General features: G+C 43.8%; 2 protein-coding genes across 7 annotated transcripts in view; one reads left to right on the top strand and one right to left on the bottom strand.

The window, feature by feature from the left end:
• HAUS7 (HAUS augmin like complex subunit 7) overlaps positions 1 to 511 on the bottom strand; it is a 58,533-nt gene extending 58,022 nt beyond the window's left edge. The window contains exon 1 of one of the 4 annotated variants that reach the window (XM_073600149.1): positions 269 to 511. In XM_073600149.1, coding sequence (XP_073456250.1) covers positions 269 to 322 — 54 coding nt within the window. In that variant the 5' untranslated portion in view covers positions 323 to 511. The remainder of the gene's footprint in view (positions 1 to 268) is intronic. The other 3 variants (XM_073600151.1, XM_073600150.1, XM_073600148.1) reach the window with 3 other exon arrangements.
• Positions 1 to 26,129, top strand: part of ECM2 (extracellular matrix protein 2) — a 431,439-nt gene that overhangs the window by 174,833 nt on the left and 230,477 nt on the right. For all 3 annotated transcript variants that reach the window (XM_073600147.1, XM_073600145.1, XM_073600146.1), the window contains one exon: positions 19,063 to 19,205. In XM_073600147.1, the coding sequence (XP_073456248.1) occupies positions 19,068 to 19,205 (138 nt within the window). In that variant the 5' untranslated portion in view covers positions 19,063 to 19,067. The remainder of the gene's footprint in view (positions 1 to 19,062; positions 19,206 to 26,129) is intronic.

The following is a 26,129-nucleotide window of genomic DNA, read 5'->3' on the forward strand; positions in this document are numbered from 1 at the left end:
TATAATATAATGATTATACAGAGCTGTCACACATCCATTATGTTATATTTAGATTTTGTGTGTTTAAAATCCAACCAAAAAATACTCGTCTGATAGCAAGACCACTGATTTGCAACTGTCTGATGGCTTGACTTCAGTCTGGTTGCCATGGGTTACCACTATCACTGTCTTTCCCCACTCCTGTACACTGTGAGCCTGCTCTATACCAGTGCAGCTCCTCAGCCCACCGTGCAGCTTCCTGAGCCGTACATTGTACAGTCCGCCTCACCTGTAGCCGCTCAAATACTTCTCCAGCCTTCCGCAGCTCCGTACCTCCCGCCATCTTCAGCACCGGACCGACCAGCTCTGTGATTGGCCAAGCGTCAGGTTTTCTACATAACCATTGGTCGCAGGCATGTCACGTGTTGGCTGGGCAGCAAAGTCTTTTCAGGTCCCGCCCCCTCGATGCGTTGATTGGCGCCGGCCTTATAGACTGACAGACTATTGGCTGCTGGCTGTTCCCTGTGCGATCCGGAAGTTCTGTGTGTGAAGGATGTGGGCGGGGCTCTGTGTACTCTGTGTGATCAGATCCTCCCATACAGAGCTTAACCTCTTGTCTGCCGGGACAGTGTTTTCACGTGTTTGCACACATAGTTAAAGTTGCATCTAATTATTTTATTTTTTGTTAGGAATTTCTATAACCCCCCCCCCCCCCAAAAAAGTATGCACACATGCTTAAAAAAAAATTATTTTAGTGATGCAAATCTGAAACTGACGCAACCTGTAGGTCGAGAGGCAATCAGCAACTGTTGCAATCGCATCCCATAGACTAAAAAACGCCCCCCCCCCAGCGTCTTCAGTGCTAAACCGTGTCCCAGTTTCCAGCTGGTTGTTGCTACAGTGCCCAAATCTTCTAGAGCTTTATCCAGGAATGTAAGCGGTGGGAATACGATGGCATATTGCTATTGACTTCAATGCAAAATCGCGTCCCATGGACTTCAATGCAAAAATGCCCCCTAGTGACCTCAATGCAAAATCGTGTCCCACAGACTTTAACCACTTGCCGCCCGCTAGGGTGACCACATTTCTAAACTGCCATTCAGGGACAAACCCCCTGCCCCCCTGCAAAAAAAAAGATGATTTTTGACATTTTTTTTGCTGATGTTTGGGGCAGGGGTGTATGAAAAAAGATCGTGGTGAACAGGTCTTAAATTGCACTAAATATTGGCTTAAAGGGGGTGTAGAGAACAGAGGGTGTAGCCACATTGTGTTAACCGTGGAAGGGGCCTAAATTAAACCCACCCTACCTTACAACAATCCTTTCTATCCACTGCACCCTTCCACTGACAGTTCAAAGTAGCCCATCCTACCTATATCAACCCACACTATCAACACCACACCACAGTGGCCCATTCTATCTCAACACTCCAAATCAGTCCATCATATCTAAGGCACTCCAAAGTGGACCACCCTAACCACAGCACCCCAAAGAACACCACACCAGCGGGATGCACAAGGGGAGGCAGTGGGGTGGAGGGGGGGCTGCAGAGTGGTCAGAAGGACAGTGGGATGCACAGGAGAACAATGGGATGGACAGGGGGACAGTGAGACTGACAGGGGGACTGTGGGACTAACAGGGGGACTGTGAGACGGACAGGGGGACTGTGAGACGGACAGGGGGACTGTGAGACGGACAGGGGGACTGTGGGATGGACAAGGGGACTGTGGGATGGACAGGGGGACTGTGGGACGGACAGGGGGACTGTGGGACGGACAGGGGGACTGTGGGACGGACAGGGGACTGTGGGACGGACAGGGGGACTGTGGGACGGACAGGGGAACAGTGGGACGGACAGGGGAACAGTGGGATGGACAGGGGGACTTTGGGACGGACAGGGGACTGTAGGATGGAAAGGGGGACAGTGGGATGGACAGGGGAACAGTGGGATGGACAGGGGGACTTTGGGACGGACAGGGGACTGTGGGATGGACAGGGGGACAGTGGGATGGACAGGGGAACAGTGGGATGGACAGGGGACAATGGGATGGACAGGGGGACAGTGGGATGGACAGGGGAACAGTGGGATGGACAGGGGACAATGGGATGGACAGTGGGACAGTAGGATGGACAGGGGGACAGAGGGATGGACAGGGGGACAGTGGGATGGACAGGGGGACACTTACACATACGGACTTGCCTCTGACTGTCTCCCCGATCTCTCGGTTCTCACTTCTTCCTAGTAGGCTGTTCCCAGAAGCCTGCACTCTCCCTGCCGGACTCTTCTTAGTCCTTGCTGTCCTGGAACGAGGCGAGTGTCCCCTCCACGCCTCCTGTCTGCCATGTCAGTGAGAAGTGAATCCGCGGGGCTGCGCTGGAAGCTACACTTCCCAGCATGCAGCGCGGCACAAGGAGCCCTCCATAGAGATGACTGGGGTGGGGGAGGCGGCTTGTGTAGCTTGTCTGAGCGGAGCGGACATGCTCCCCGCCGGAGCAGAGTGGACCTGCCCAAGCTGAGCCAACCTGGCCCCCGGCCCGAGCCAAGCAGATCCGCCCCCGTCCGTGCCGTTTATTAGTGTGGCTGTGTGTCCTTATTTCATTCCGGGACACTGTATTGTCCCGGAATGAAGGTGCCCGGGACATGGGACACAAATATGAATTCAGGGACAATCCTGAGCAATCCGGGATTCATGGTCACCCTACCGCCCAAATGACGGCTGGGTGGTGTGGCTCTCGTTCTGGGTGGACGTCACATGACGGCTTCCCCGAACGACTGCTCTCGCGCAACCCCGATCTGTGTAAAGAGCCGCAGCTCTTGAACCATGCGATTGGCTGTGTCCAATCACAGCCGGTCACATGTAAACACGGAGATGCCGGTAATCGGTGCTCCTCGCCTCACACTGACAGAATGTGAGGAGAAGAGAGCCGATCAGCGGCATCTCCTCACAGGGGACATCTAGTTATGTAATCACTATCTTTGGTATTAATGGGATAAATAAGTGCCAATCCCTGGTATCAATGGTATAAATAAGTGCCAATCCCTGGTATCAATGGTATAAATAAGTGCCAATCCCTGGTATCAATGGGATAAGTGCCAATCCTTGGTATCAATGGGATAAATAAGTGCCAATCCCAGGTATCAATTAGATGAGTGCCAATCCCTGGTATCAATGGGATAAATAAGTGCCAATCCTTGGCATCAATGGGATAAGTGCCAATCCTTGGTATCAATGGGATAAATAAGTGCCGATCCTTGGTATCAGCGGGATAAAAATAAGTGCCAGTCCTTGGTGTCAGTGTGAAAGAATACGTGCCAATCAGTGGGATAAATAAGTGCTAATCCTTGGTATTAGTGAGGAAAAATAATTTGCTGAACAAACGTGACATACATCGGCTCAGCTATAGTGACACTTGCAGTATTCTATGTTTATCAACTAGATAAAATATAATTAGTGACAATCCTTGGTATCAGTGAATTAGTGCCAATCCTTTGTACCAGTGGGATAAAAAAGGTGCCAATTCTTGGCGATACTAAATAAAAACCCTGTATTGTTGATGTCAGTGGGAGCAAACTAAACCTGAAATGGTCTGTGTCAGTGGAAGCAAGAATAACCTATTACTCACTTGAACCTAACATTTTTGTTTTTGTTTTTTTTTTTAAGACTTCCCTTTACTTTCTGTCCTGGAGATACAACAGGTAGCGAGAGGAAATTTCTCCAAACTTTAGAGGCTGTAGGTGATATTTCCCCAAACCTGTAATTTAAAGGATTTGTGTATTTTTAATGTCACCATCTAAGCCACATGAAAAGGCCTTCTACAGGTTGTACGGAATCATTTTTTGTGGCCTTGATACATGTCCCCCATGGCAATGACACGTTCCCACGGCCTTTGTTTGACAATAGCTTGCCTATTAGCAGTGGCGTCGCTAGGGGGTGGCTTTTGGGGCTATAGCCCTGAGTCTCTGCAGGGGTCCCTAAGGGGAGGGGAGACTCTCTGGGGACCCTGATGTAAGTGGGAGGCTCTCTGGTGACCCTGATGCAGGGTGGAGGCTCTCTGGGGACCCTAATGTAAGGGGGGCTCTCTGGGAACCCTGATGTAATTGGGGGACTCTCCTGGGACCCTGATGCAAGGAGGAGGCTCTCTGGGGACTCTGATGTAAGGAGGAGGCTCTCTGGGGACCCTGTTGTAAGGGGGGCTCTCTGGGGACCCTGATGAAAGTGGGGGGCTGTCTGGGGATACACACACACTTATATTACTGTATATCAGTGATGGGAGTAAGTCACACATGTGCAAGTCACAAGCAAGTCTCAAGTCATAACCTTCAAGTCACAAGCAAGTCCCAAGTTACTGTGGCAAAAAGCAAGCAAGTCAAGTCGAGTCCCTGCTAGAAGTCAAGCAAGTCAAGTCATTTATTTTGGTCAAGTCACAAATTAAGTCAAAATGCTGATTTACTCCGAAGCCGGGACTCGGGGGGGAGCTTTTTTTTGTGGGGGGTGGGGGCGGCTTTTGCCTAGGCCAAGACACAGCACTGGTGGTGCCAAGTCATTGCAAGTCAAATAGCCCAAGTCAAAGTCAAGTCGCAAGTCATTAGTGACAAGTCAAAGTCAAGTCGAGTCATTTATTTAATTTTGTCAAGCAAGTCGCAAGTCCTCAAACAAGTGACTCGAGTCAAGTCATGTAACTCGAGTCCCCCATCTCTGCTGTATATACATGTGTATGCCCACCCAAGTGTATGACTTTCTTTACTACGCTGCTATGGGCTCTAGCCCCAGATCTTTTGTAGACCTAGCAACGCCCCTGCCTATTAGCCTTACAAATGGCATAGCTAAGTAACTAGACTCAACCCCAATGGACTTCAATGAGGTTTGCTGCAACGTTTGTAAATTTTGTGCAAAATCCAGGCAGGTTCGCTCATCCCTAACCAAGAATTAAAAACCAAAATAAAAGTCTTTAGATACACTTGCATGCATTTTTTTAATAGCGATTGTGTACAGTGAGATCATTGAGGTTCTAATGTTGCATACCCATGAAAGATGCAGAAAACAGTTGGAGGTTATCATGGTGTAGTTGGACTTTAGCAGCACAGTGTCCAAAGGAGTCCACAAATGGAAATAGTGGAAAGGATCATCTAAAACACATTATACAATTCCACTAAAACACAAACGCCTTAGTGGCAAGCTGAACATTCTAATCAGCCCAAATTCACAAGTTGACCTCTACATTATAGCCAGGACTAGGGCAGTCCTAATTTTAGGTTATAATCAACTTTACCGATGTACATCAAAAGTCTTTACAAAAACACTTTTGACCTCCACGGTATTGATCCCTTGGCTTGTTTACTGAAAGCAAATGGAAGAATAAAGACGTGTCAGGTGGGAGATTCGATTCTTTTCCCACAGGGCAGTCTGATGTTCTATAAAGCACCCCAGCAGTAAATGTGTTAGCGGACAGTCATTGCCGTTCTTGTGGGTTTTGCATTGTCCAGCTACATATATCCACACCGGATCTAAGCAGGCAAGTAATTCACAAATTATTTATTAAATTTATTTTTAGTAGAATGATAAAACAAAAATGGAGAAAGAGAAAAAAAAATGTATATAACACATAACCTTTTTATCCGTAAAAAAACAACAAATGTCTACTGGACTTGACAAGCCACTTATAAATAAGCAAAAAGAAATTCTCTTTATAGTATGACATATAGCCATAAAAACCATGAAAAAAAAATAAATGAAACACATACAGTACAATATTATAATAAAATATACTATTACATTGTATGTGTTTTTACCATGGGTTTTATGACTATATGCCATTTTTGTACAATACATTTGTAAATAACATAATTAGATGTGAGTGGTAACTTTTGTAATAAAAAACAAAAACAAAAAAAAAAAGTTTTTTAATTGAGAAAGGCTTCGCTGAGTCAGACAGACTGTTTTTTCTCTTTTTTGTTTACTTATTAAATTATTTACGTACCGGGGACTCCAAGCCATATAACACTATTGATCACTTTTGGATCTTGAGACAGTTTTATTTGTGTTATTTTGTACTGTTTATTATTCAACCATAATTATATTGTATTTTTTATATTTTTATTTTTATATATTGTGTATATATATATCTATATATATATATATAGAGATATATATATACATACACACATACATATATACAGTATATATTATATATATTGTATGCATTTTTTTTTTAATAATTTAAAGCTGAATTCCAGGTATGATCATAATTTCATACTTAGATTAGACTAGCTTGAACCATTGTAAGTGTATATTACAGTGGAACCTTGGATTACTAACAAAATCCATTCCAGGAGAATGCTTGTAATCCAAAGCACTCACATATCAAAGCGAGTTTCCCCATAGAAGTCAATGGAAACGAAGATAATTTGTTCCGCATTGACTTCTATTGCATTTAATACTGCAATGTGGCCAGAGGTGGGGGGGGCACCGGAGAACCTCAGAAATACTCGGGGACAGCTCAGTTGAACTCGGAAACCCTCAGAAAGGCTCGGAAACACTTGGGAATGGAGTATTTACGAGTGTTTGAGTATTTACGAGTGATTCCGAGTATTTCCGAACGACTCCGAACCATTCCGAGTGTCAACGGCGCCCCCACACCTCTGGCGAAATGTGGTACTGCACACCACATTAGCTTGAATCCTGCTTGTTTTGCGAGACATACCGAGTCAAGTTTTTAAAAAAAAAAGTTGCTCGTCTTTCAAAACGATCATTAACCGCGTTACTCGTAAACAAGGTTCCACTGTAATCATAACTAAGGGACTGCTGGAGAAGCTGACAATCACTGTAGCAGTCGGTGCTACTACATTGATAGCCAAGTGGCTTCCCCTATGCACATTGACTACAGAGGTTTGATTGCTCAACCCTGCTACCATTCACCGAAGGCCTTGTATTTATTTTCTCCCAGTGAATATAAGGTATTCTCTGAACGGATGAGGTGGAGAGGACCTCACAATCTGTTCCTCATTTAACCTCTTGGTGCCGGCCGCAATATGCCGCTGCTCGCCCTGTTAAAACCATGACCAGTAAGCTCCCAATGCATACTTGCGATCAGGAGCTTTCCGATCATGTGAAAGCTGTGACAGCCAATCACAGCAGTCACGTGACCCGAATGCCCACCTCTTGGCTTTTAGAACTCTTAAAGGGCGGGGAAGAAGTCGGCGCGACTTGGTTAATCAGCGAACACCATGCATCACGCTAAAAATGTTACTCCCTGTTACTTTTACATATTTATGCATTGATGTTACCTAAAACTCTTTTGTATTACTACAGTTGCTAATTATGCTTACTGGCCTGCAATATACAATAAATTATATTGTGGAATCACCAAAATTTAACCACTTAAGGACCTTCCCTCCTTATTGACTAGGCCATTTTTTTGCGATACGGCACTGCATCGCTTTAACTAACAATTGCGCGGTCGTGCGACGCTGTACACAAACAAAAATTTATGACCTTTCTTTCCCACAAATAGAGCTTTCTTTTGGGGGTATTTGATCACCAATGTGTTTTTTATTTTTTGTGCTATAAACAAAAAATGAATGACAAATGTTGAAAAAAAAAAAAATTTTTTACTTTTTGCTATATAAATATCCAAAAAAAACCGTAAAAAAACAAATTTCTTCATCAGTTTAGGCCAATATGTATTCTTTTACATATTTTTGTTAAAAAAAATCGCAATAAGTGTATTTTTATTTGTAGACGCTATAACTTTTGCGCAAACCAAATAGGGGATAGATTTATGGCATTTTTTTTTTTTTTCTAGAAATGGCTGACCCTTTTGACACTTTTTTGGGACCAGTGATATTTATACAGGGATCAGAGCTAAAAATAGCCACTGATTACTGTATAAATGTCACTGGCAGGGAAAGCGGTTAACACTAGGGGGCGATCAAGGGGTTAGTGTTCCCTAGGGAGGTGTTTCTAACTGTGGGGGAGTGTACTGACTAGAGGAGGAGGAGAGAGATCACTGTTCCTGATCAATAGGAACAGCAGATCTCTCTCTACTCCCCTGTCAGAATGGGGGTCTGTCTGTTTACATTGACAGATCCGTTCTGGCTCTCTGAGGAGCAATCGCAGGTGGCCGGCGGACATCGCATCAGCTCCATCGACACGCCGCAGGTGCGCGCAAGCCCCCTATAGCTTCTTAAAGCGGCCAGCGTACAATGATGGCGATTCAAGCAGCCTTTCCAACCTGCCGCAGTACATCTGCGGCGGCTGGTCAGCAAGTAGATAATTAATAAAATTTACTTGGCCAGTGTTGTCCTCCTTTTACACACATATATTTAATGTCTTCTCCAATCCACAATAATGGCTTCTCTAATAATGGTTATTATTTTTATCCTGTAATAATAATGGCTTCTCCAATCCAAGCAATTAAGATCTTCAAATGTTCTTTCTATTCAAAGTCTAAGGCTGGGTTCACATTGTCGTGTGGCGTGGCTCACAGCATGGGGTCCGGTCCGTCTCCATTCACCATTTCAGGTCCGATTTTGGGCTGAATTTGGACCTAAAATGGACCAGAAGATGCGCAGGACTCCTGTGCAATTCGCTCCGGAGCCGTCCCGGAGCTCTGTGAACCAGCTGCATCGAGAGCCGGTCTTAATCTCCTGACATGCGAGATGGATGCAGAGAAACCCAAATCCAATTTGCAATAGTGTGAACCCAGCCTCAAAGACCATTGTGATAGGGGAACCGGCAGCCCCAGAGTAGATGTGACTTGCTTAAACCAATGGGTCGTATTATAGTTCACTGGGAAAAAGTCCATTATGCTGCATTTTGGGTGAGTTTTCCTCTGCATTTGCATAATTCATGTCAATGGAGTGAAACCCTTAAGGGGCCATCTCACTTATGTGTTTCAGTAATGGGCGTTCCTGCGACGAGCATCAACTTACAGCTCTATGTGCAGTGCTATTCAGTGGTAATGGTACGTCAACCCACTTTAGAATAGCTGCTAACACACAATACAGATCAGTGCAAAACCGTATTCTAGCATGCATACTATTACACAGCACTGTGTTAGAAGAGGTGCATGCACCTTGTTGGAAGGCAGCATGGTTTAATATGATATTTCTGGAGTTGTCTTTTTGGTGGATACAACCTGGTGACTGAAGTTGAAAGTTGACCCACCAGGGTGTCGATTCATGCCCCGGGCAGAAGGAGCAAGGATTGGAATGTTTGATAACAAGCTTCAAAGAGAACAATGGCTGCCAAGATGATTACAGAAGATCAAAGGGCTAGCTATCACTGAAGATGACCCAGGTCACATAGCGATGATCCATGGACGAATACTGCCCCTAGAGGCTAATACAGCAGGGCGGACAGAAATACAATATATTAAAAGGACTGCCTCTTGGCAATATCCCATTGGACAGGAGGCTAGTGGGGTGTGGTGTATGAGGGGTCTGAATGCAGTTTAAAAGTGCACACGGAAGGGAAATCGACCTCTTGGCTCTCTTGCCTGATGGCTCTCGTGCTGCATGGCCCTCTCTTCCCATTTCGATTCCAGCTGACGAGACAATATCTACAGGACAGCCTTACGTTAAGTATATTTGATGTTCTTTTGTTATATGCTCTGTAATGTTTCCTTTAGTATTTTTAATGTTTGCATTTCCTATTTTCTTGGGAAATAAATAAGACGTTGTTTTACTAAGCAGCGTGTTTGTTTTCATAGCTAACCTTATATCATTGTGCTATCAACAGTAACATTATCAGAGTTTGAATAGACTAGCTAACTATAGGAACAGACAAATTAATACATAGTTAATACGTATATGGAATAAATAGAGGGAATCCATAACCACCCAGATAATATTTATTTCAATAGTTTATTTCACACCTTAATTGTTCCATTTTGGTGTGTAGATTGTCCATTATTTCAGGCTTTAAGGATCTCCCTAAAGGTTCTAATAGCTACAAAGAAAACATGTTTGTTGTGTCCCTGTCTAATAGTAGCTGGATTTTAGGGATGAGCTGAACACCCCCCTGTTCGGTTCGCACCAGAACTTGCGAACGGGCAAAAAATTTGTTCGAACACGCGAACACCGTTAAACATGAATAATCAAAAGTGCTAATTTTAAAAGCTTATATGCAAGTTATTGTCATAAAAAGTGTTTGGGGACCCGGGTCCTGCCCCAGGGGAAATGGATCAATGCAAAAAAAGTTTTAAAAACGGACGTTTTTTCGGGGGGGCAGTGATTTTAATAATGCTTAAAGTGAAACAATAAAAGTGTAATATCCCTTTAAATTTCGTACCTGGGGGGTGTCTATAGTATGCCTGTAAAGGGGCGCATGTTTCCCGTGTTTAGAGCAGTCTGACAGCAAAATGACATTTCAAAGGAAAAAAAGTCATTTAAAACTACCCGTGGTTATTAATGAATTGCCGATCCGACAATACACATAAAAGTTAATTGATAAAAACGGCATGGGAATTCCCCACAGGGGAACCCCAAACCAAAATTTAAAAAAAAAATGACGATTCCATACCAGGCCCTTCAGGTCTGGTATGGATATTAAGGGGAACCCCGGCCAAAATAAAAAAAAAAAAAATGGCGTGGGATCCCCCCTTAAAATCCATACCAGACCCTTAAGGTCTGGTATGGATTTTAAGGGGAACCCCATGCCAAAATTAAAAAAAAAACGGCGTGGGGTCCCCCCAAAAATCCATACCAGACCCTTATCCGAGCATGCATCCTGGCAGGCCACAGGAAAAGAGGGGGGGACGAGAGAGCGCCCCCCTCCTGAACCGTGCGAGGCCACATGCCCTCAACATTGGGAGGGTGCTTTGGGGTAGCCCCCCAAAACACCTTGTCCCCATGTTGATGAGGACAAGGGCCTCATCCCCACAACCCTTGCCGGTGGTTGTGGGGGTCTGCGGGCGGGAGGCTTATCGGAATCTGGAAGCCCCCTTTACCAAGGGGACCCCCAGATACCGGCCCTCCCCCCCGTGTGAAATGGTAAGGGCCTACCATTTCACTAAAAAACTGTCAAAAATTTTAAAAATGACAAGAGACAGTTTTTGACAATTCCTTTATTTAAATGCTTCTTCTTTCTTCTATCTTCCTTCAGTTTCTACCTCCATCTTCTTCTTCTTCTGGTTCTTCCTCCGGTGTTCTCGTCCGGCATCTCCTCCGCGGCATTGGCGTCTTCTTCCCTTCTTCTCCTCGGGCCGCTCCGCATCCATGATGGCATGGAGGGAGGCTCCCGCTCTTCTCGTCATCTTCTTCTCTTCATCTTCTTCTCTTCATCTTCTTCTCAGGCCGCTCCGCATCCATGATGACATGGAGAGAGGCTCCTGCTGTGTGACGCTTCTCCTCTTCTGACGGTTCTTAAATATCGGGGGGCGGGGCCACCCAGTGACCCCGCCCCCCTCGGACGCACGGTGACTTGACGGGACTTCCCTGTGGCGTCACAGGGAATGCCACAGGTAAGTCCCGTCAAGTCATTAGGCGTCAGAGGGGGGCGGGGTCACCGGGTGGCCCCGCCCCCATTATTTAAGAACTGTCAGAAGAGGAGAAGCGTCACACAGCGGGAGCCTCCCTCCATGCCATCATGGATGCGGAGCGGCCCGAAAAGAAGATGAAGAGAAGAAGATGAAGAGAAGAGCGGGAGCCTCCCTCCATGCCATCATGGATGCAGAGCGGCCCGAGGAAGGAAAAGAAGGGAAGAAGACGCCGACGAGGAAGATGCCGGACGAGAACACCGGAGGAAGAACCAGAAGAACCAGAAGAAGAAGAAGATGGAGGAAGAAACCGAAGGAAGATAGAAGAAAGAAGAAGCATTTAAATAAAGGAATTGTCAAAAACTGTCTCTTGTCATTTTTAACATTTTTGACAGTTTTTTAGTGAAATGGTAGGGGTACATACCCCCTTTACCATTGCACACGGGGGGAGGGCCGGGATCTGGGGGTCCCCTTGTTAAAGGGGGCTTCCAGATTCCAATAAGCCCCCCGCCCGCAAACCCCCACAACCACCGGCAAGGGTTGTGGGGATGAGGCCCTTGTCCTCATCAACATGGGGACAAGGTGTTTTGGGGGGCTACCCCAAAGCACTCTCCCAATGTTGAGGGCATGTGGCCTGGTACGGTTCAGGAGGGGGGGGCGCTCTCTCGTCCCCCCTCTTTTCCTGCGGCCTGCCAGGTTGCGTGCTCGGATAAGGGTCTGGTATGGATTTTTGGGGGAACCCCAGCGTTTTTTTTTTTTAATTTTGGCGCGGGGTTCCCCTTAAAATCCATACCAGACCTGAAGGGCCTGGTATAGATTTTGAGGGGGACCCCACGCCATTTTTTTTTATTTTGGCCGGGTTCCCCTTAATAACCATACCAGACCTGAAGGGCCTGGTATGGAATTTAGGGGGACCCCCGCGTAATTTTTTTTTTTTAATTTTGGTTCGGGGTTCCCCTGTGGGGAATTCCCATGCCGTTTTTATCAATGAACTTTTATGTGTATTGTCGGACCGGCAATTCATTAATAACCACGAGTAGTTTAAATTACTTTTTTTCCTTTGAAATGTCATTTTGCTGTCAGACTGTTCTAAACACGGGAAACATGCGCCCCTTTACAGGCATACTATAGACACCCCCCAGGTACGAAATTTAAAGGGATATTACACTTTTATTGTTTCACTTTAAGCATTATTAAAATCACTGCTCCCGAAAAAAACGGCCCTTTTAAAACTTTTTTTTGCATTGATCCATGTCCCCTGGGGCAGGACCCAGGTCCCCAAACACTTTTTATGACAATACCATGAATATAAGCCTTTAAAATTAGCACTTTTGATTTCTCCCATACACTTTTAAAGGGTGTTCTGCGGCATTCGAATTTGCCGCGAACACCCCAAATTGTTCGCTGTTCGGCGAACTTGTGAACAGCCGATGTTCGAGTCGAACATGAGTTCAACTCAAACTCGAAGCTCATCCCTACTGGATTTATTCAACTGGACTTGTTCTGTAATGTTGAACACATTTTGTAGCTTATCGAAGCCACTTCTTCACTTCAGTAATGAGTGTCAGGAAAACACCCCAGCTTTTTTATCCACATAATTAATGTCAACACCTTGATCCAACACTACCATGGAAAGGCAGGTCCTATTGTCCAAGAACAAGATAGGGGGTGTGAAAATTGTGGAACCCTATTCTAATTACAAAATCCCATTCTTGGTGTCAGGAAGGCTTCATAGGTGTCAATAGAAAAAGGTATGGTGCAAAATTGAGTAGATAAAAGGAGATGGAGAGTGGATAAATTACATAAAAATAATATGACCTTGTACAGGTCCCACGTCCGTGGTACTCGCCTTCTCTTGGGGCCCCTCTCCTCTTCACTTTCCTTTCTCTCCGTTTTCCTTCTTTCTTTGTTTCCTCCCTCTTCGCTTCATTCCTGATATGAAGGCTATCAATGTAGACTGCTGTTCTCTAGGGAACGAAGTAATATAGCCTGTGATATTTGCCTAATTTTTAACCTGGTCCTTTATGGTCATGGTATCAGTTTACTGTTATGTTACTAATTATGCATTCATGCCCCTTGTTTCTTTACATGCTTGTTCAATGTTGCCCCTGCGTGGGCAAACCATGGCTTGTTATGATTCTTGAAATTTCAATAAAAATAATGAAACCGAAAAATAATTAAGACATAATATGTCCAGGTTTAAAGCCCTGAAACACGTAGCCATGTCCTTATGTGTGACGTCATCCTGCCCTTACGCCCATATGATTGATGTCATCTAGCTTCCGGTTGCGGCTCGGTGGTGCATTCCACGCTGGTTCCGCCGGCATCCACATGGCCAGCAGCTTCCTGGATTCAACTCGACATTGCCTAGCAACGCTTCCCTGGCAAAGTATGCATTACCACACAGCAGCTTTCAGGTGTTATCTTGCCAATAACAGTTGGCTTCCTTGGCAAACTCTGCAGATGTCTGCAGGATTATTAACGTGCCTTATCATGTCTTTCATCCAGTGAGTGCATATTGGTTTTATATCAATAAAAATCTACACTTAGATGGTGACGCCCCCTGTCCCATTATTTCTTTCATAGGTGTCAATCCTTTGATTTACATGGCTAAAGGTGCCAACTGTTCTCTGTCCAAAATGTGTCTTCAGAAGAATGTCCCTTTTTCTAAGGTGTAGGGAAACAGCTGAGTCTTGACCTATAGAATTTGCACCCCTATGTGGAGCCATTCGTTTGTTAAGAGGGTGGTTCCACAATTTCACACCTCCCATCTTGTTATTGGATAATCAACATCTGCTTTTCCATTGTGATTAGATTAAGGTGGTGGTGCTACCTGTGTGGATAGGTGATATTTTCCTGACACTCATTAGAACTAAAGTGGTTTGGATAAGCTATGACATGTATTCATAGAAATTTCGAGGGTGTATTTGGGATTTCTTGGGTGCATAATTATAACAAAATCATTTGTAAAAATGTAGAAATTTATTAGAACATTGTTAAGAACAAACATTCAAAAGAGTAAGTATTGATATTACAGTACTGATACAAATGCAGACCGATTTCATCTCTACATGTTTCGCCTTGGTAATTGGCTTCTTCAGGAGAATTTATTGATATCAGGCACAATAAGCACTAAGAATAAAAATATTTTTTTAGAAAAATAGGACAATAGAGAATCATAAAACATCAAAAGCATATAACAAAAATTGAAAACATTAATAAATTGACAAAATGCATAACGCCAAAACCAACATTGGTCATATTGATTACCTGTATGTTCAAAAACTATTTGTATGTAAATTGAAGCTCCAGAGTCATAGGGATATGAAAAATCGGATCATCAGGTATAGCCACAGAGGGGGATATATCTAAGGTACAGCCACTGGTAATGGTCCAAAGACTAAAATGCAGAGTGATGGAGACAGTTAAGCCCCATACACACTATCAGTTTTTCTGCTGAATTTTTCCTTCAGATTTACCAAAACCATGTAGTGCAAGGGCCTGCCTGATTGCATACACATTGAAACGCCTAAGGTTTGACCTCATATTATATGGTTTTGGTAAATCTGAAGGAAAAACTTAGCAGAAAAACTGATAGTGTGTATGGGGCTTTAGACATGGGGCAAAAAAATATATATATTCCCCAACCAATTTTCATTCCAATCCCAGGGAAATTAACTATAACTTTTACCCTATACCAGGAATCCTTTGATAAGTTCCCTGGCTTGAAAGTTGTTTATTCACCTCCAATTCCAAAATAAGATGGATAAAAGTACAAGGAATGATGAAAGAGATAAGAAGAACTCATTTCTGAACCTTCATAAAGTCAAAATTCATGACCCCTGAATCAGAAAGAAAGATAATGAGGAATCCAATCAATGATTAAATATTCCAAAGCCCAGGGACCAACAAAAGTACAATTCCCCAAGGGTAAGTAAAGTTACCTTAAGTCAGAGGTTCGCCAACTGATCTGTCCCCTTCCTATGCTGGACCACAAATAAGGACCAAAAAATGGGATGTTTATATACCCCCCTTGACCCTCAAGTCAAATGGCCACTTTGGCGCCAAAACCAGAGGGTGAGGACGCTTTGTGGGCGCCAAATAGCACGACCAAGGTCGCACCGGAAATTACATCAGTGCAGCACGGGACGTCAACCGGAAGTGACGCCCGGAGGATGGCAGCCTACCGGACGTGAGGTAAAAGACACCAAGCCCGGAAGTGTCAGCATCAACCGAGACAAATGACGCTAGGATGTATTAAAACATCCAAACCAAAGAAATGACAAAAATGGCAATTCACCAGCCAGGTGAGACGCTTACCCGGGACTAGATTGTATATCTCAATTAGAGGGTGCCTAAAAATTTAAAGGCAACCGAACTACAAGGGGCCAAAATTAGCTACTAGCACATGGCGCCACCTAGTGAGGTCCATAGGGACGACACCGAAAGTGACGCCCTGGGTGTCCCTATGGCTACCAGATCCGATGAAATCCCTAATTTGAAATAGTTATAAATATATAATATTTAATAAATAAAAATTATATTTATTTTGTCAACCAGATGAGACAGAAAATTATTAGACAAATGACCAGAAATCTAGAGCCTGATAAAAGAAAAATATTAATTATTAAAAAGGAAGAAATTACAAAATTGACCAAAAGTGGAATATGGACATAATGCAAATTACCAATACAAATTGCAATTAAACAAAGTTGCCAATTAGAAAAATTGGGGATTCTTTTATCTCAAACTATAAAAAGAATGAGAAGGACAAAATCCAGTGTTTCCTATATTTGAGGAGCGTGGCTAGTTACAGTCTAGAGCAAGGGTCTTCAAACTACTGCCCAGTTGTTCAGGAACTACAATTCTCATCATGCCTAGTCGTGTCTGTGAATGTCAGAGTTTGGCAATGTCTCATGGGACGTGTAGTACTGCAACAGCTGGAGTGCTGTAGTTTGAGGATCCCTGGTCTAGAGGAAGGGCTTGTAGCTTATGGATTTGTTCAGGCCAGGATGGAGAGTGGCCGCAAGGGAATGAATCCATCTTGTCTCCCGCTGAAGGAGAGTCCTATCAATGTTACCACCTCTATCATGATTCCGCAGGTATTCAAGTGCAAAAAATTTCATTTTAGACACCTGGAATGAGTGATGGAGTCCCATGTGATGACTGATAGGGGTTTCCATTCCCTTATTTTGAACAAGGGAAACATGACCCCTTATTCTATGAAAGAATGGTCTTTTTGTCTTTCCTACATAGAATGCTTGACATTCACATGCCATGTAGTAAACAACCCCAATAGATTGACAGTTTACAAAGAAATTAGGTTTGTAGATGCTTCCATTTGGTAGGACCAGCTCAGCAGAGTTCATTAGAAATCTACAGAATTCACACCTACCGCATGAAGCCGTTCCCCTCCGACTTGGTCCTCCCAGTTTGGGCATCAAATGACTATGAACCAACTGATCCTTTAAGGATCTAGACTTCCTATAAGTGATCTGAGGATATGGATTAACATATTTGGCGATCACATCATTGGTGGCCAAAAGGTATTTTTGAATCATATAGCGAACCTTTTGATGTTCCCCTGCAAATAGTGTAATTAATCGTATGTGCATCTATAGGAGTTTTTTGTATGTACCAACTCCGACCTGTTTTTTGACTTAGCTCTATGGTAGGCTATCAATAAGACGGGACTTTAGAGCTCTAGCCTCAAATTCGAAATCCTCTTCACGACTACAATTTCTTCTCAATCTGAGGTACTGGCCATATGGAATACTCTGAACTAGAGGTCTAGGATGGGAACTTGCTGCAGGTAATATTGTGTTACCGGCAGATGGTTTCCTAAATAAAGACGACCCCATCGTACCATCAGAATTCATTAATGTTGAAATGTCGAGAAAGTTGATCGACCTCTGATTACATGTCATGGTAAATTTTAAATTATATCGATTGTTCTCCAATTTAGCCATGGAAAGAGAAAGCTGATGATCCCTGGTGCCCGTCCAGATGACAAAAATGTCATCAATAAACCGACGCCAAATGAGTACATTCTCAAACAAAATCTCGGAATTCATCAGATGAATCCCCATCGCCACACCGTGCACCTGGAGGTAGTGGGAGCGGTCAAAAATAAAGATATTATTGGTCAGAACAAAGAGCAATGGGTTTAGAACAAATTCATTATAAGAACTGGTCCTTGGGCCACGTTCAGATAAGAAACCCTCCACAACTCCAACCCCCAATTTATGAGGGATGGAGTTGTAGAGGGTCTCCACATCAATGGCCACCAACCATGCCATCTTAGGGACACAGATGCCATCCAGAGATCTAAGAAGATCTGCAGTATCTTGGATATAAGAACTTAGGCATTTTACACGAGGACGTAAATAGTCATCTATTAGTTTACTGGCAAATTCCGTTAAACAACCATTGCCCAATACAATTGGATGGCCAGGAGGAAATTTGGCATTTTTGTGTATCTAAGGTAAGGCATACAGTGTAGGAAGTCTAGGGGTCTTTACAGTCAAAAATTCTAATGTCATCTGATCAATCAGGCCCTTGGTAAAGGCCTGGGTGATCAAAATGCGATATTTAGTTTCAGCATAATTCACCTGCGCTAAAGGTATAGGTATATGAAATGTATTCAACATTCTCCTAATTTTCAGGTGTCATTTTAACTATAAGAGAAGGGATTGCTTCTCATCATTTAATACCAAAAAGTATTTTTAATCTCTTTAGGGCACCGATGACATGCCAGGATGTATTCTGTCATCCTTGTAGCATTTGGAAAAGAATATTTCTCCTAACAATATTTGCCAATTGCAGCTTTGCTCAGTAGAAATTGCACTATGAAAATGTTTCCAAATTCTAGTTGTTGGTCTCACCATTTTACTAAGAGGACAATTAAGGTCAATTAAGGCCTGAGAGGACAGAAACTACCATCTACTGTATCCCAACAATCACCCAACTGTAGGAGGTACAAAATAGATCCCACAAGCAAACTAAACTTCCCCTACAGTGTCCTTTAGTGGCAGAAATGCATATTTCTCTTGTTTGAGAACTGCATTGAGAAGTACAGTGGTACTTGAACCGTATTCCAGGATTTGCTTGTCTTTAGCTGAGAGAACTTGCATCAATTTAGGACTCAGAAATCTTTCATTTAGGTCTTCATGTTATATAGTTTGAATACCAGGTCATAGATATATTATTTACGATTGTAAAACAACATTTTCCACACTTCTTTTTTATTTATTGAACTTCTTTAATCCAAGTTTGCAATATCCAGACACCTGCATCAATGGTGTGAAAAGAATAGTCTAGCAATTTCTCTGTTTTTACAACCTCTTGCAACACAGTGTGTTCCAGTAGGACTGGGAATTGTAGTCTGAAAAGAATGAAAAAAATCGAGATTAAACTTTAAACAGGATTCCTTTGTAAGTTTATATTATAGATCTGTACACCTGGCATTCCTCCGTTGCATTCCAGAGCTTATTTCAATTGCGGGATGAGTATTATTCAAGCTTTTAACTTTTCAGTGCTTTCTTTCATGACATAAATGAAATGGACAAAAATTACAGTTGAGAATATATATTTGTTTTTATTCTCAGGAAAAATGAAGTCCCTCTTGCTGGTGACTCTTGCTGCCTGCTTCTTGCACACTGGTTCTGCTCTTAAAATTGCTGGCTTTAATATTGAAAGATTCAGCGCTACCAAGGTTGATGACCCCGTAGTCTTAAACCGGCTCATCCAGGTAACTATTTTTTTATTATGAAAATTATGTTTTTATTCTTTTTTTTTTCATATGTAGCACTAACCCCCAAAGGAGCTGCTGATTTTTATCGGGCTGTTACCGTCACCTCCTTACCCATAGTTTCACAAATACTAGAACTTGTCCATGTTGAGCTTTGTATCCGACAATGTAGGCACCAGTCACTTAGTACTTTTTCAGTGCTTTAATAGGGAATAACTTGAAGAAGTAGCAGAAAAGAGGTAGAAAAAGAGTTGCAGGAAAGTTCAAATACCTTTTCTTAAGGACACTGAGGAATTTGAAATCTTGGGGATGAATATACCTTCAATCCAAGGTTTAATCTTTGCCCACCCGAATAGGTCTCTCTCACTGACCTAGCAGCCAGAGTGTAACACGAACAAAAAGAAAAGTCTCTGCCACAGACTTGAGAAGAGCGATCTAACTGTACAGTCCTCTGCCACAGGACGTAGTAGTTTTAGATTAACAGCAACACAGTACCAGAACCTTTTAAGCTGACCCGGTAGTACTTGTGTGGTAGGTTAGATATAAGATGCGTCCTCCAATCGAGTCACCAGGCCCCTCTCAAGACCAGCCTTCCGCATGGTCCCTTCCAAGATGGGTCCTCCCCTGGGTCTTCTCAATTGTTCGGCTTCTTCCCGCAGGACAGACAGCACAGGACCATCCCAGCAGTAGTAGGCTCCAGACAGGCTTCTGGGCCTACATGCATGGCTGCAGAGTCGCAGCCCTCCAGCCTGGATGGCCACGAGGTAGAACTCCCCGTCACATACCTTTAGGCCAGGAGGGCCAGCAGGTGAAAGAGCAAGAAAAACGGCGTCTGTCCCTTAAGTACTCTCTCCCAGAATGCATAGCAGCGGACCACCTCTGTCAAGTTGCCTCCGGGAAAGAAGAGCACTCAATATACTTCAGCTTGTTGCTTTCCAACACTGACCTATGGTGATAAGGACACCTACAGGCAACAGTGTGGAACTGCACGCAACACAGCCAATGCTGGAACAGAGGCTGATTTAGCCATAGATTAAATTTGAACTATGTACAGAACAGATGACCCACTAAATTTACATATAAGCGGTAGATTAGAAATCTACCAGCGCTGCACATATATTATAAAAGGAGAATAAAAAGTAAGTGTAATCTACCTAAAGAGCAACTGCAGTCTGCTCACATAATTTGTAATAAAAACATCTTTGCCATTCTGAAGCTTCCCTCCAATCACTTTGCATATTATTTTATATATGCTGTGATTCTGTACTTGCCAAATATGTTGCAAAAATCTCCCTCCACTAAGTCCGGCTACAGCCATTTTAACTGCGGGCATCTGAAGCTGCTGCCTGTTCACTTCCTAGATTTACACAGACACACAGAGGCACACCTCCAGCTCTGCAGCCCTACAGCTCTCATTGGCCCTCTTATGACTCATCCCCCCCTCCCTTCCTGGCAAACTCTCATGAGAGTGAGAGAGAGAAAGCTGCGCATAATGTCATAAGCCTATGCTTTTTACCAGACAAGAAACAGGAAGTGGGCTGTATAAGGTATTTATTGGCAGAAAAAAATGTTTTATTATCCAAAGTTAAAACAACAAGGGCAGAAGATTTAATAGATAGAAAGATAAAAAAATGACTGACTGTCCACTTTAAGAGTTGAGAAACATGTAAATATTGTAGGAATTCATGTTGTTTTTAATATGATTAATTCATATTTTTTCCAGCTCTGAATTATGTATACATTTTTCTCTCCGATCAATTGAACTGATGGCAAATATTTATCCATATATGCCTAATTATTATAACATTCTTTACTTTTTTTTATTACACTGTACATTTGATTCTTTTTCCAGCCTTGGCTGTATCCATCTTCCTCAGCAGAAGAACCCTAAGGCCTAGACCAGTGATGGCAAACCTTGGCACCCCAGATGTTTTGGAACTACATTTCCCATGATGCTTAACTACACTGCAGAGTGCATGAGCATCATGGGAAATGTAGTTCCAAAACATCTGTGGTGCCAAGGTTTGCCATCACTGGTCTAGGCCTTAGGGTTCTTCTGCTGAGGAAGATGGATACATCCAAGGCCTAGACCAATGATGGTGAATCTGGGTACCCCAGATGTTTTGGAACTACATTTCCCATGATGCTCATGCACTTTACAGTGTAGTTAAGCATCATGGGAAATGTAGTTCCAAAACATCTGGTGTGCCAAGGTTCGCCATCACTGGCCTAGACTGCTAAAGCCTAGCACACACTAATAGTTCTTTTTCGTTTAATCCAGCGAGCTGAAAGAAAATAAACTGAAGAGCTCAGGATGAGCAACTGTACTAACAATTCAATGTTAGTACAGCAATCTCCCCTGCTGAGTTGTTGTGTTCTGACAGGGGGACAGCCCCCCTGCTAGCACACCCAGGTCTGTGCTCTCAACCATTGCCTGAAAGTGTTGATCTAATGACAATCAGCAGACCTTTTTTCAGCCATGCCCCTTCAACAGAAGCTGGCCGAACAGTCTGTCGGACCGGCCGCAGTACACATGGGCCAAATGATTGTCGGTTTCTATTGAACCGGCCGATGCAGCTCAACATTCAGCTCGTGTGTAGTTTATTAAGCTGTCTGTGCCCCCCGTTAGGCAGATTCAATGAAAATAGTAAACAGGACAAATAGAGAGGGTGAAAGTAAAAGAAAATCCCAAATTTTGGGTTGTCCCCAGAAAAGTAATAGAGGGGAAATCTTCCAATGGGAACACTAATTCAGATGACCTGGGGGTCCCCAAGACATTCCCTTAATTTGCAGGGATTTCCTGAAGGTAAATCCCTGAAATGGGACACAGATTGTGAAAAAAAAAAATCTGACAGGGGTTATAACCCTCAGTTGCTCTATCCAAAATTAAAATAAAAGTTTTGCCCATAGTTCTACTTTAAGTCTTCCGCCTCTCTGACTGCTTAGAAATGTTCCTTTTGTTTCTCTACTTCCTTGTCGAGATCATTCAAACCAGGTTCCCAGGCTACCTGCAAGGTCTGGCGCTCAAAGTCTGATAAATCCTCAGACAAGCATTCCTCTGCATGCATGTGGGTGCGTCCCCTGTTTCCAGAGACTGGGAATGCTTGGACATCTTGCATCTCTGAGTTGGAATACACTTCAGGGCTACAAACTGGACTTTTGTTCCTTGCCCCCTTGGTCTCTCACCTCCAAATTTCCTATATCACCCTACAGATTAGCAGATCTTTATCAAGCCTGTGGTGTTACGTCTCATAGGGTTTTTCCTCCAATTTAATCAACTTTCCAGACACAAAGGTGCTTCATTGTGGATTCCCCAGGAAAACTTTGTGACTTCTGTGAACATCAAGGATACTTACCTGCATATTTCCATCTTTCCAGCATGTCTACATTCAGGACAGCTATCAGATTTTTTGGGGCCCCTTACACAGCTTTAGCCCTGGGCCCCCCCAGGCCTGACCACCGATATTCCCCAGGGCCCGGTCCCCTTCACAGCCCACTTCCTTGCACTCCAGTCCTCTTTACAGCACCCCCTTCCTTGCACCTCAGTCCTTTCACAGGGATTTCACAGCCCCCCTTCTTTGCACCTCAGTCCCTTCACAGCACCTCCTTTGCACCTCTGTCCCCTTCACAGCCCCCACTCTTTGCACCTCAGTCCCCTTCACAGCCCCCCCTTCTTTGCATCTCAGCCCCCCTTCTTTACACCTCCATCCCCTTCTTTTTTGCACATCCATTCCTTTCGCAGCTACCTCCCTTCTTTGCGCCTCCTTCCCCTTTCACAGCCCCCCTCCTTTGCACCACAGTCCCCTTCACAGCCCCCCTCTTTGCACCCCAGTCTCTTTTATGTGAATGCCCCTCTCTTACTAATCCTACCTTACACAGCAGGTAGTAGGGAGAATAAACAGCATGTCCGGACAAAGGGTGAGAGCTGCCCATCTTTTCATGTAAAGAGGCAGATGGTTGGTTGCTAGAACTGCCCGCAACAAATTACCTGTCTCTTAACAAGAAAAGATGGGCAGCTCTTGCCCTCTATCCGGACACGCCTCGTGGCCTAAATATCGAATTCGACCTCAATTGTTTTCTTAGCGATTTCTAAATCTACCACCTCCTATTAGTACTACCATTCTCATGTGATTTTAATCTTTCAGTCGGGCTATATTCGGATATGATGTTAGGATTTCCGTATCAATCAAGCCCCCTTCCCCTGTATCTTAGTTCAGTCCCATATTTTTGGGGTTTATTTATCAGTACGGTTTTGCCCTATCAGCCCACTTCTTATTGCTCTTACTGTTTTAATATTGATCTATTTTATTTGATTTATTTTTTTTTTTTGTTTAATATATTTTTATTGATGACAGGAAGTCCAGTGCACAGAAATAGGTGCCCATCACATGCTTGGGCATAATAAACATACATAAAATGTTATACATTCCATCTTATACTGGGGTACAATGTAAGGGTATGTATGCAGGGCATGAGCACTCACAAAAGACTTAAACTATAACATTTGAAACAGAACCTGATCCTGACATATTTTTCACTTATATAAACATCTAGACATTACAAGTAAAAGAGGGAGATAGAAAAGAGAAGAAAAGAACAGGGATAGGGCAGGAGGGAATGGGGGGGTGAGAATGGGAGAGGGAGGGATGGGAGGGGTGCCCACCTCCGCCAGGGCATTGCATTTTAATATACAGGCACATTACGTGTTCGAAGCCATAATTTCCGCGTACGCCGCGGAGTACTTGAAGGCGAACCACTGGGACCATATTTTCCTCCCTAAGTCTGATTTGTTTCTGAGGGAGAAGGTTAAGTCCTCCATATAGTACGTGTGGTCTACCTCACATAACCATTGGCGCAGGGAAGGTATCTTTGGAGTTTTCCAGAACCTAGGTATGAGGGTTTTGGCAGCGTTTAATAAATGTGGTGTTATGGATTTTTTATATGGTCCCATTGGCTCGTCTGTACAATGCAATACCTGCCAGGGGTCATTAGGAACCTCCGAGCCCTGGATTTCTTTTATCCAATGGAGGATGGTAAGCCAAAAGGGCCTAAAAGTGGGCAGGACCACCAGATATGAGCATGCGTTCCTCTCTCTCCACATCCCCTCCAACAGAGAGGTGAGACCTGAGGAAATAGCTTGTTGAGTACAGCAGGAGTGTAGTGCCACCTGGTCAAAAGTTTATAATTAACTTCGGCTGATTTCGAGGATATAGATGATGCGTGAGAGAGTTGAAGGATAGTAGACTTCTGGGTTTCCGTAAGGGTCTTAAGGAGATCCTTCTCCCAGTTGCGAAGGAAGCTAGGATATCCTGCGGTGCTCAATGATCTTAGTGATTTATAAAAATAGGAAAGGGGTTTCTCCACTGGGTGGTCATCAACAAAGGCTGCTTCTATCACCGTTAGGTTAGATACATTGCGCAATGGCTTAGGAAGGGTTTTAATAAAATCAGATAATTGCAAATATCTCCATAGGTCCATAAGCGGTGGGTTCGGAACCGTTGTGAGCATGGACATAGGTAAAACGTCAGAGTCTTTGGTGACTTGATGTAGTAATACTGAGTCCCCAAGATTCCAGGAGTGTAATCTGGGATCAATGTTACCAGGGGGGAAATACATGTGACCAGTTATTGGCATGAGGGGGGAGTTGCATTGCCAAGCGTGCCTTTTACAAAGTAAGTCCCAGACCCGTAGGGTATAACACGTGAGAGGGGATGTTCCCCCAGCTAAATGCCTGGTTTTCTTCGGGATCCAGATTAATGGATAGAGGTCAGTGCCCCCCAATGCCACCTCCAGTGATACCCAGAGTTTTGAATCTTTATGATATTTCCAATCTGAGATTCTGGATAAAATGGCTGCCAAGAAATATTGTTTGATGTCCGGGAGGGCCAGACCTCCCTCCGCCTTTGATCTAGTAAGAAGCGATCTGGTCAACCTGGGACAACGTCTACCCCAGACATATCTGCAAATCATAGTTGTTATGCGTTTAAAGTACTCAGCTGGAATTTGAAACGGTATCATTTGGAACAGGAAGAGCAGCCTGGGCAGTATGTTCATTTTAACCACTCCTATCCTCCCCAGCCACGAATGTGCAAGTTGAGACCATTTTTGGAGATCAGATTTGATCGAGTTTAATAGAGGCATAAAATTGGTTTGGAATAAAGAGGACAGTGCGGGAGTAAGGAATATACCTAGATATTTCATGGCTTTTTTTTGCCAACTAAAAGGGAAAGATTCCTGTAGGTGAGTTGCGGTTTCTTTGGGGACTGAGATATTTAGGATTTCAGATTTTGTCATGTTAATTTTAAAGTTTGAGATTTGGTTAAAGGTCAAAAAGGCCTGCATTAAGTTGGGAAGGGTAATTCTAGGCTGTTGAATGTTGAATGTAAAACAAAATATCGTCCGCATATGCGGCATACTTATGTTCAAAAGAGCCCACAGTAATGCCGTGTATGTTTGGGTTGTGTCTTATAGTTGATAGGAAGGGTTCTAACGAGAGGGGGCATCCCTGACGAGTACCGTTATGTAGAACGAAGGGGTCACTAAGAGTGCCGTTAATTCTGATTTGGGCTGTAGGATAATTATAGAGGGCTGCTATTTGCTTCAGGAAAGAGGGGCTCAGCCCCAGGTGAGCCAGGGTTGCCATTAGGAACTCCCAGTCCACCCGGTCAAACGCCTTCTCGGCATCCGTTGACAGCAGCAGGGTGGACTGGAAGGACCCACGCACGTGCGCGATCAGGGAGAGGGTACGCAGAGAGTTATCGCGTGCCTCTCTACCGGGAATGAAGCCCGTTTGTTCATTCGAAACCCATTTTGGGACTAAGGGGAGAAGTCTATTAGCTATTAGTTTTGCGTATAATTTAGCGTCAATATTCAAAAGGGAGATGGGGCGATAACTACCACAGCAACTAGGGTCCTTTCCTGCTT

The sequence above is a fragment of the Aquarana catesbeiana genome, linkage group LG09, assembly GCF_042186555.1.
Source record: "Aquarana catesbeiana isolate 2022-GZ linkage group LG09, ASM4218655v1, whole genome shotgun sequence".
Lineage (NCBI taxonomy): Eukaryota > Metazoa > Chordata > Amphibia > Anura > Ranidae > Aquarana > Aquarana catesbeiana.